This window comes from Diabrotica virgifera, chromosome 7 (genome assembly GCF_917563875.1).
Source record: "Diabrotica virgifera virgifera chromosome 7, PGI_DIABVI_V3a".
Taxonomy (NCBI): domain Eukaryota; kingdom Metazoa; phylum Arthropoda; class Insecta; order Coleoptera; family Chrysomelidae; genus Diabrotica; species Diabrotica virgifera.
In genome coordinates, this window is record NC_065449.1 from 45319474 (window position 1) to 45331751 (window position 12278).

The window sequence follows — 12278 nt, forward strand, 5'->3', positions numbered from 1 at the left end:
TCCGTAGATCCGTTATAGTAATGTATAGCGATAAAACTTAATAACAAAAATTGTAGCGAACTTTGAGCTTCACATTACAAAATTAGTTAGAATGTTAGAGGGTGTTCGAAAACATAGTGGCAGACCAAACTTATGTTTTTTTAAATAGAACACCCTGTATTTTATTTTATATTCGAAATCTTCGTAACTTTTCGATTACAAAAATATAAAGGTTTGGTATATTATACGGGGTATTTACAAAGTTATAACCAATTTTATATTAAAATCGTTTCGAAAAAGTTTAACTACCTGTATAAATAAAAGCAAGCACAAGGTAAATGGTTTATTGACGTCATATTTTTTATTTATTGTCAAAATTTTCATAAATGGTTGTTTTGCTAATTTTCTTTATATTGAATACAGGGTGAATCAAAACGAAAGTACATTATTTTCTCAGTAATTTTAAATAGAACACCCTGTATTTTATATCATTATCGAAAAGTACCATTACCATACTATAATTTTTGTATAACATTCCCTATGTGTAAATTTATTAGTTTTCGAGATATTTTCATTTTTCAGAGCAAAATTATTAATAATTAGGGGTCTAAATCTTTCCAAATTTGAAGTAAGCCATGACTAAATAATTGTCTAAGGGCCGGTTGTTCGAAAGGTAATCAAAAATGATCATTGTCAAATATTTAATTACTGTCACCAACTGTCAATGTCAACTTTGTTTGGGTTGCTGAAAACATAATTATGGATTACAATTATGAAATTAGTTAATCAATTATGTTAATAATTGTTATGTTAATTGATTAACTAATCTCATAATTATAATCTATTATGTTTTCATTTTGTCCCCACTAATATTTAACATCTATTCTGAGTTTGTTTTCAATAAAGCAGTGGATAATGCTCAATGTGGTATCAAAATGAATGGCGTCAATATTAATAATTTGAGATATGCGGATGACACGGTGTTAATTGCGAGCAATTATGAAGAACTTCAACATCTGATTAATAGGATTACCACAACGTGTGATGAATATGGACTCAAGCTAAACACCGCAAAGACCAAGGTGATGGTTGTCAGTAAGACGCCAATACAACCGGAAGTAGTAACAGCTTATGGTGAACAATTAGAGAGAACTAACAGTATCACCTACCTTGGTTGTAATCTAAATGAGAACTGGGACATGAGCAAAGAAATTAGAATACGTATAGAGAAGGCCAGAGCTGCATTCTTTAAGATAAAGAAACTTTTATGTGGAAACAACATTGCTTTGAATCTTAAAATTAGATTAGTGAGATATTATGTGTTCTCTACTCTTTTGTACGGTGTCGAAGGTTGGATTTTAACAGATACTCTTCTCAAGAAATTGGAAGCCTTTGAAATTTGGGTATACCGAAGAATCCTACGAATAAGTTGGGTGGATAGAGTTCGTAACGAAGTTGTTTTGCACCGGATGGGAAAAGTCACAGAAGTCGTCAGAACAGTTAAAAATCGAAAACTTGAATATTTTGGCCATGTTATGCGACACCCAGAGAGATATAATATACTCCATTTAATAATACAAGGCAAGGTAGACGGAAGAAGAGGGCCAGGTCGAAGAAGAACGTCATGGCTTAAAAACCTGAGAGAATGGTATAACAGATCCTCTGCATCCCTTTTCCGAGCTGCCGTTAACAAAATTTCTATAGCCAATTTGATAGCCAACGTTCGATAATCGAGCACGGCACATGAAGAAGAAGATGTTTTCAGCAACCCAATCAAAGTTGACATTGACAGTTGGTGACAGTAATTAAATATTTGATAGTGATCATTGTTGATTAGCGTTCGAACAACCGGCCCTTAAACTTACAATTTACGATTACTGATTATCAATCTGTAATCAAAGTTGGCTACAATTTTTGTTATTAACTTTTATTACTATCTATTACTTATAACGGATCTACAAAGCTTTATTTACCCCAATGACCAACCGTATGGATAAATCTATTTTTTTAATTTCAAACTATTTTAAAAATGTGACTAGTGCAATGATATTTTAAAGTACGTTAATAAATCGATATCTACAAATTGATGGTGCCTCAGTGGCATTAGACTGCAGATCGAGACGTCCCCAGTTGGAACCCAGCTGTTGCGTATCTTTTTTTAATTTTTTTTAATAAAGAATTAAAAGATTATATACTTAAAATTATATATACCATTTTAAACAACCGTGGTATTATAAAAATACTATTTTATACTAGTGTAATTTTTGGAATCATAATTATAAATAACAGTTAATACACCTACTAAAAATTCATATTTTATAAGTTAATTATTCTTTGTTCTCAAACATGTTGTGTCCTATAATATGTACAATAACAAAACCGTGATATTATAAAAAGTATTTTTTTATTAGAGATTAATTTTTGGAATTTTAAGCATGTTATCGTTAAATCGTTTATCGTTAAATTATTTTATATTCTTTTATATAAATAATAAAAAGGTTTTATTATAAAAAAGTTCTTTTTTATAAAAGTGTAATTATTTATTTATAGTATTTTTACTACAAAAGCGATATTACGTAGGTCAAATTTTTGACGTAAAAGAACTGTCAAAACATTAGAATGTGACTTTTCATTATTGCCATGTTTATACTGTCAAAACATTAGAATGTGACTTTTCATTATTGCCATGTTTATTATAAACATGGCAATAATGAAAAGTCACATTCTAATGTTTTGACAGTTCTCTTACGTCAAAAATTTTGACCTACGTAATATCGCTTTTGTAGTAAAAATACTATACCAATAAATTTCTATTTTCCAGTGGTGGAATCGGTTGTCAAAATGCCAGAAAAGCTTTATAGTTACCGTCTCTATTTTAATATTATTGAGTTGTACATATTTATTAAATTTACAAAAAGATAGCAGAGTGATAACAGTTGAAGAAGTTGAAGACAAGAGGTATACTATAAAGAGCTATGTTGAAGAACCTAAACAAATAGAAGAAGTTAATGTTGAGGCCCAAGAAATTAAAAGTAATAATAATAATAATGATGTAAATAAAAATGTTCTAGCCGTCCCCAAAGTTGAACATAGATTCTCTGGTAAGATATATATTCTTTTAGATTACAAGTTAACGATATAGATTAAATTTTTTGTAGGTCCTACAACACCAAGGCAAGCAGCCGTAGTTGAAGCCTTCAAACATGCTTGGAAGGGCTACAAAAAGTTTGCCTGGGGACATGATAATCTTAAACCTATTTCAGAAGGCTTTACTGAATGGTTTGGATTAGGTTTAACTATTGTGGATTCCTTAGATACTATTTTCATTATGGGTCTTGATGAAGGTAATTAAAACATGGTTAAAAACTCATTTTGGTTTTTCATAATTGATGTGGTGTATGTGTGAGTTTGTTTTAATGACTTTGTTTGTAAACCAGCTTGGTATGTCTTATCATAATAAACTGCTCGTCAAAAGTTAGGGATATAGAAAATTCTGCTGATTTTCATAGTTGATTTTTTCGCGAACAGACGGATTCCGCTATTTTTTTTATTTTAGCCTTTTGTTTAGTATTTACACAGTTGTGCAAAGGTTTACTGAGACTTATTTTTTGTATTTATACCGGGTGGAAGAAAAAAAATATGTTTTTCTTGTGTTAAGTTTGAGACACCATGTAGGGAGAACGAGGTACAAATGTGAGTATACATCAGAATAATATTGTAGTCTTATGTTTTGTAAACATGCTGTTGTTTGAATGTCCCTGATATCTTTAGAAACAAAAAAAGTAGACGGTTTTGTAATTTAACATGTGTTTTAACCGAAACAAAAGTTTGAGACACCTTGTAGGGAGAAAAAGGCACAAAGGTGAGTATACCTCAATATTATGTTGTAGTTTCATATTTTTTGAATATTTTATTTTTTTAATTTCTCTGATATCTTTAAGAACAAAGAAACTAGACGGTATTACTCTTTAATATGTTTTTCTATGTTTCACATGTGTGATGTGACGCATGTCGTCAGTTAAAACACATATTAAAGAGTAATATCGTCTAGTTTCTTTGTTATTAAAGATATCAGAGAAATTAAAAAAATAAAATATTCACAAAATATGATACTACAATAAAATATCGAGGTATACTCACCTTTGTGCCTTTTTCTCCCTACAAGGTGTCTCAAACTTTTCTATTTTTTTTTTTATTTCTAAAGATATCAGGGATATTCAAAAAACAAAATTTTCACAAAACATAAGACTACAATACGATTTCGATATATACTCCCATTTGTACAGTTGAGTCCGCGAGTCTTTACCCGTACGTCATTAATACCTGGCGAGATAAAACACATACTTTTTATCTAGCATCATTCTCTTCCACGCATGACAAACCAGCTGCCGTTTGCTATTAAGTAAAAACACATGTTATTTTTATGAACCATCTAGACTCAGTGCATTGAAAAGAGATAGGTACAAAAAGACGATTCGGTATGTTTTCATATTTTAAGCACAATTTGTTTGACGTTTCTGCTTTGTTTACTTTTGTGGCTGTCAGTCAGTTGAATTTTTTGCGGTTTTTGTCGAATTTTTGCGTTTTGAAGTTTCTTTATATTACACAAACAGTTGTTTTCACAACTAATTTTATATTGGGCTTTGAAATTTTAAGGTAAATAATTATTCTTTGGCAATTAATATTTAAAACATACAAAGCTAACGTCATTCACATAGTAAAGAAATGATTGTTTTTAGACTTCCGTCAAAGTGAATAAAATAACAAAAATAAAATATGTTATTTTATAAATTGTTTATTTATTTATTAATCAATAATAATAAAAGAAATTATTAAGCTACTTCAAATGTAGCTGTAATTCTGCACAAAAATTTTGAAGCAAAACTTACATTTGACATTCTATATATTTGATAACGTCAAATTTTATAATAAAACCCGTAATCGGAACAGTAGTCACTTTCTGTCAGTTGTTGTTGCGTGAAATAGATTTCCGACTTATTTCGTATGCTTTAAATGATGACGCACGGGTAAAGACTCGCGGACTCAACTGTACCTCGTCCTCCCTACAGGGCGTCTCAAACTTAACATAAGAAAAACATTTCTTTTCTTCCACCCGGTATAAGTACAAAAAAAAGTTTGAGTAAACCTTTGCATAACTGTGTAAATACTAAAGAAAAGTCTAAAATAAAAAAAAATAGCGGAATCCGTTAATCTGTTCACGAAAAGATTTACTATAAAAATTCAGCAGAATTTTCTATATCCCTAACTTTTGACGAGCAGTTTATATGTCTCTATTAAATGTTGAACATTTTTTACATAATTTAATTTTTTAATCACACATTTGAATTAAGGGCGTCGGCACAAAATTTCGATCGAATGCTTTTTAAATGCATTCACTTTTTTCAAATCCTGAAAAAATAATAAATATTTTAAAAAAATTTAAACTCACAATGAAAGATTACAATATTTCTGATGGCCGAAAGTCCTTTAGAATAAACAGAAAGTGTATTTTGAATGAAATATTTGAAATTAAAAATTACACTAAATTTTTTCTTTTTTTCCACCTCTATAACTTATTAAAATAAACATTATAGAAGTTTTCAGGAATTTTCAGCCTTCAGTAATAGTGTTATCTTTCATTCTGCATTTAAATTTTTCAAAAATACTTATTAGTTTTGTCAGGATTCGAAAAAAAATTAAAATTAAAAAAAACATTGGTAAGAAATTTTGCGCCTACGCTATTAAAAACGTTTTCAAGATTTTTATAAAAAAAGGTACTAAAATATATTTAAGTAGAAAAAAAAGTTTAAAATATTTTTTTGTTAAATTATTGATGATCTTAAATTCTTTGTGTAGAAATTGGGCACATTGCAGTATTTTTATACTCTCATTAGAAAGAATTACAATTTGTACTATTTCAACTTCATTGCAATGTCTGACTGGTGGCATTATACCTTTTTACATGTGAAAAAGTAGAAACAAGATTCGATTTATATTTTGTCAGCATTAAGTACTTGAAACTACTGAACTGCCAACAAATGTTAAGGCGGGCTCAAACGACTCATATTGGCTCCGTGCGTCTCCCCTCTACTTACAGTCACGTGACACGCTGTCAGATTTTGTCAGGACGTTTTAACATTGCTTATGGGATTATTTTGTTAAACTTGAATATTTTATTTTGTAGTGATAATAACCGAATACAATTGTTAGAATTCATTAGTTATTAATTTATAATGTAATTTATAGTGCAACAAAATATTTTCTTTTTCGTTAATAAATATTTATTGACATAAACTGCGATAGTGAGGTTATGTATACAAAATCAAACTGATAATCAATATTGGAAAGTGAAGAATTTATATCACATTAAGTGCGTTTTTATTTTCTGTTTATATTAATACATAATATCCCTAGCGTGACACGGCATTTTTTTTAAATGTCTCATTGGAACATACACAAAGCGTCCTGATAAAATTTCAAACAACCGCCACCATGAGCAGGTCGGTCGATTTTGCTTTGAAACTTTGTTAACGCTCGGAGCGAATACTGCCAAATACGCAACTATTTTCCTACTTCGTAAGTATATGAGCTTTGCGATTGTGATAGCATTACGATTACTGACCACAAATGGAAAACCAATCAGTGACAAATAATTGTACTAGTAACCCACTCACACTGCATTCCAAGTATACGCAAGTAACAATTATTATTTGCCAAGTATACGAGTTGTTTGAACCCGGCTTTACAATTGTAGCAAATATTTTTCAACAAAATTTAACTGTAAACAACAAAATCAACAAAACATCAAAATACTTGCACTGTCGACTAAATAAATAATATCAATGTAAATAATAAGCTTAGCAAGGTATTTTGTTATTTTAAGTTATGGCCTCATAACATAAATATTCTATATTTTGTCTAAGTGTATAATATGTTATTAAATGAAATATTACACACCTTTTCTAATGCAAATTATATCAACATAAATAAAAGAAGGTCTAAGTTTTACTAAAACCAATAAAATAATAATAATAAAACAAAAAAGTACATTCATAGCAGTCACTACAATTTTATACTGTATTCCAGCAATATGAATCATATGAATAATTCATAGCATATGAATAATTCTCTTATTTCTTATTACTGTAATATCTTTCTCCAATAAAGGTTGAACAAAGTTTTGTACTTAGTGACATAAAAAACTACAGTATCCAGTGTTAGAAATCTTCTCCAAGTACTATGTTTATTTCATGACGAACATTGACATCATCAGTGCACTCTGTACTTTGTCAATAGCTGACTCCATACCATTGTCTAAGGTTCTTTATTTCTTACTTAATCTTCCTCAGAAGGACTTCTTTGTTATGCACTATGTCCATCGATGATATTCTGAGCATCCTACTGTATTCAACTATTTTCAATGGGATATAAGCCACAATTTTACCAAAAAAATGATTTTATTAACGTTTCGAAGTCCAAATCGGGTTTCGTTGTCAAAATACAAAATCCTATTGTAGCACCACATATCAAGAGCTACCAGTTTTTTACATATAACGCTAATAATAGTCTAAGTTTCCATGCCATAATACAGTGGAACCTCGATAAGTTGGATTAATCGGGACAGCGGCCGATCCGGGTTATCGAAAATCCGGGTTAGCCGGAGAATATGGTAAAAATTAATAAAATACATATAAATAATAAACAAATACACATTATAATTGCAAAAACGTGAAATACGTACACAGTACATCTAAATTAGGTACAGTTGTATACAGTATTGTTTATTTCTGGGTAAAAACTCAAAGTGAAAAAATGTTTGTTTTGTCTGATAAAAATCGGTCCGGGTTAGCCGAACTTCCGGGTTATCGGAGGTCGACTTACTCATAGTCATACTTTATTGATCCTTTAAGACATTAAACAATGTATAGGATACGTCACTACAGAATTCAGTATAAAAACATTAATGTGTATAATACCATATTCACAGTGTAACAAAATTGACAAAACATAAAATACATAAAATATCATTTTTATAAGTAAAATATGAAGCTACTGTAGTTTGTCCTCAAGATATTCATTTATAGAATAATATGCTTTTTAGTGCAGTCACTGAAGGTTTTCACCTCCGATTTCGTTGAACCTCCATCGATTTTCATGAAAATTGGTGAGTAATTAGAGGATACCTCAAGGAACAAAGGTGACATGATGCCAACTGGCGCTTTTACCCTAGGGGTGGATGCCACCCCTTCTCGGGGGTGAAAATTATTTTATTAAAAATAATACCATAAGTCGATAGAGGGACAAATAAGCAAAATTTGTTATATAAAGTTATTAAAATAAATCAACACTTTTTGAGTTATTAAAGACCAAAGATTTTATTTTTTCGTAAAAAAATGCTTGATTTAAATCGGTTTTTCACGTATAAATCAAAAACAGCTTTTTTAAAAAAGCTGTTTTAAGCTTTTACAAAAAAGTTATTATTACTGAAATTGAAGACAATAAAAAATTGAATACATTCCTCACATAAAGAACTAAACTAATGTTAGTTCAAAGTGAGTTATTGGCAATTGAATGTGTATTTTTTTCGATGAGTACTCAAATCTAAGTATTCAAGCTTAAATAACGGGAAAACGATGCAATCTATAAAATATTCCTGCTAAACATTTACCAAAGTACTTCAGAATACCTATCAAATGAGCTTCAGAACAAGGTAATAGCGTCAAAATTAAGCAAGTTATAATGAAAATAAAAGAACCGTTTCGATTTTTTTAGGAAAAAGTGAAAAATATAACACGCCATTTCCACAAAAATTAAAATTTATAGTAATCCTTATAAGAACTTCTTTATATTAGCATAAGTAATGTTTTCGATAATTTTGACCGGTTTAGAATGCATATTTTTGAAAAAAATATATAATTTAAAAAAATCATAATTTTTAAAATTATTGTAATTCTCATATTCTTTTGATAATAACTCCAAAAATACTCAATATATGTAAAAAATTATATATAACCAAATTTTATTTTTTTATGTGCCAAATATTTTACCTGCCTTACTATTTTCATAGGGTAAAAAATAACCGAGGTAGAAACGTTTAAATCTTAAATTTTGCTGTGGGAACCATGCAACCGGGGTCATTTAACCTTTTATTTTTAAAAAAGTAAGGGGTTTAAAAGATTAGGTTCAACGCGCTTAAATAGCACTTGGAATTAACTTTCAAACAGTTTTTAGATGAACCTGATACCGTAAACACGAACGGAGTTATTAAAAGAAAACAATAACATTTTTTTGGAAACATTTTTAAAAGATAAATTTTGAAAAAATTTTGGAGCATCAATTTTAACGCTATCAACATGTTCGGGGCTCATTTAATAGATAATTTTAAGTACTTTGACAAATGTTTAATAAGTTTATGTTATAAACTGCATAAATTTCCCGGTATTTCAGCTTGAATACTTAGAGTTTTTTACTCGCCGAAAAAAATATACATTCAATTACCTATAACTCACTTTTAGTTAACATTAAAAGGTTTTTGTAGTAAGTAGTTTATTTCATTTTTTATTAGCTTCAATTTTTATAATAATAACTTTTTTGTAAAAACTTACAGTTTTTGAGTTATTGATGAAAAATTGGTTAAAAACATGCATTTTTCTCAAGAAAAATTAAAATCTTTGATCTTTAATAACTCAAAAAGTTTTGATTTATTTTAATAACTTTTTCTAAAAAATTTGGCTTGAAATTTGTCCCTCTATCGAATTATGGGGTTATTTTTAATAAAATAATTTTCACCCCCGAGAAGGGGTGGCATCCACCCCCAGGGTAAAAGCGCAAGTTGGCACCATGTCACCTTTGTTCCTTCAGATATCCTCTACCCACTCACCAATTTTCATGCAAATCGATGGAGGTTCAACGAAATCGGAGGTAATAGCTCATATCCACCTTCAGTGACTCCACTATTTCTTAAGAGTAAATCTTTAACATTTTTTTTAATATCGTGGAAAGTGGTATTTCTTTCACAGTTTTTGGCAAATGATTGTATAAGGTCAGTCCCATATGTCTAAAACAATTTTGAAATTTCGATGTTCTGTGTTTAGGAACTCGTAAATATTCAGCACTTCTTGTATTGTAATAGTGATTGTCTGAATTTACTGGATATGTATGGATTTCCTCTTTTACATAAAGTAAACATTTATAGATATATAGGCAATAGAAAGTTAAAATTTGATGTTTAATAAAAATTGGTTTACACGATTGTTGATAATCCAAATGAAAAATTTTACGTATAATTTTTTTTGGGTAGTGAACACTTTGTTACTATCTACTGAGTTCCCCCACAAAATTACATTATAGCATATGTGGTTGTAAGCAAGGCTATAATAAACGTTCATTAATGCCGAGATGGATAGTGTGTTTTTAATATTGTATACCGGGTGTAACAATGATAGTATGTTTTTCCTCAAAGTTCGGAACACTCTATGGAATATTCTAGTCTAGCGTATATAAAATATTGAAATTAAAACTCGACTGTAGCCTTAGGCTTTCTTAACATTTTGCTTTTTGATTCATTCGCTTATATTGGATAATAAAAAAGTTAGGTACTTTAACAACTAGCAACGTTCTTTATCAATACAGGGTGTTTCTAAATAAGTGCGACAAAATTTAAGGCGTTATTCTGCATGAAAAATAATGACCGTTAGATTTATAATTCTATGTCCGCAAATGCGTCGTTTCCGAGATACGGGATGTAGTCCAGGGCGCATCTGTTTTGAGATGGACGTTGAGAGGTGACTCAAATTTTTTTGCAGAAATTGCTTGAAAATAATTCAAATAAAAATATTTGAGTTATCCTCCCACTCAAAATGGTCCGGAACGTTGTTTAAATAATCAAAATGTCAAAATATGAAGGAAAAATTCGATTTTTTTATTGGTTTTTGATTATAACTTTAAAACCATTCATTTCTGAGAAAAGTTGTACTAACATAAAAATTGCGTAATTAAATTTCCTATAATAAAATATTGGTTAAAAATTTAAAAAACAGTCACGCTTGTTGAAAAATAGCAATAATTGCCAAAAAAAACCATACAAAAACAAGTATTCGCATTTTACGTTTTTCAACCATTTATGATATACTTAGGACCTTCATATTTTACCCAGAAAAACTTTATGATATGGTAAAACAACACTGCAAATTGCATTAAGATCGGTTTAATAGATTTTGCAAAATAAATTTTGCAATCCAGCTTTCGCAAAAAAAAATCATTTTTTTAAAATGTTGCAGGACTGAAAATAAAGAGATAGCAAGTTGAATTTTTTTGCTTATAGAAGTAACTGTACCTTTCATTTGCAATTTGCAAAATTAAAATCGATTAATTAGCATGGCGTCAGGAAATTTTTAAATAAGCATTAATTTTTGGTGCTACGCGCAGGACAGCGGTGTTCGATTCACACAAGTTGATTTCCACTAAAATTTCTTCCAATCTTTATCTAATATATTATTTTCTTACTCTATATTTTGTTTATTTTAATATTTTAATTCCACAAAAATCAAACTAATTTTATTATTGTTTGTGAAATATTATTTAAACAATTGCATATGTTTAAAAATAATAAACTTTTATTCTCTAAGTTAAAAAATATGAACAAAGAAAGTTTTTGCTAAAAAAAGTGTTATTTCAAAGGATAGAGTATGTGTTTTTATTTTGCAATAAACAAATTTATTTATTTATATCGAAATGCAATAAAAATTAAAATCTATCAATCATTATCAAAGGTCATTGGAATGCCCAATCAGAGCAAACTATCCGCTGTCCTGCGCGTAGCACCAATAATTAATGTTTATTTAAAAAAATCCTGACGCCGTGGTAGTTCATCGATTTTAATTTTACAAATTGCAAATAAAAGGTACAGTAAACCTCTATAGGCAAAAAAAAATTTCAACTTGCTATCTTCTTTATTTTTAGTCCTGCAACATTTTGAAAAAATAATTTTTTTTTGCGAAAGCTGGATTGCAAAATTTATTTTGCAAAATCTATTGAACCTAATGAAATTTACAGTATTGTTTTACTGTATCATAACGTTTTTCTGGGTAAAATATGAAGGTTTTAAGTGTAGCATAAATGGTTGAAAAACGTAAAATGCGAATACTTGTTTTTGTATGTTTTTTTCGCAATGATTGGTATTTTGCAACAAGGGTGACTATTTTTTAAATCTTTAACCAATTCTATATTGTAGGAAATTTAATTACGCAACTTTTATGTTAGTACAACTTTTCTCGGAAATATACAATGTTCCGGACCTT

The 12278-nt window shown here is 29.2% G+C and overlaps 1 protein-coding gene across 3 annotated transcripts in view; it reads left to right on the forward strand.

Annotated features, from left to right (window-relative positions):
• Window positions 1-12278, forward strand: part of LOC114329217 (endoplasmic reticulum mannosyl-oligosaccharide 1,2-alpha-mannosidase) — an 87396-nt gene that overhangs the window by 29850 nt on the left and 45268 nt on the right. For all 3 annotated transcript variants that reach the window (XM_028278254.2, XM_050655982.1, XM_028278256.2), the window contains 2 exons: window positions 2801-3080; window positions 3138-3323. In XM_028278254.2, the coding sequence (XP_028134055.1) occupies window positions 2801-3080; window positions 3138-3323 (466 nt within the window). The remainder of the gene's footprint in view (window positions 1-2800; window positions 3081-3137; window positions 3324-12278) is intronic.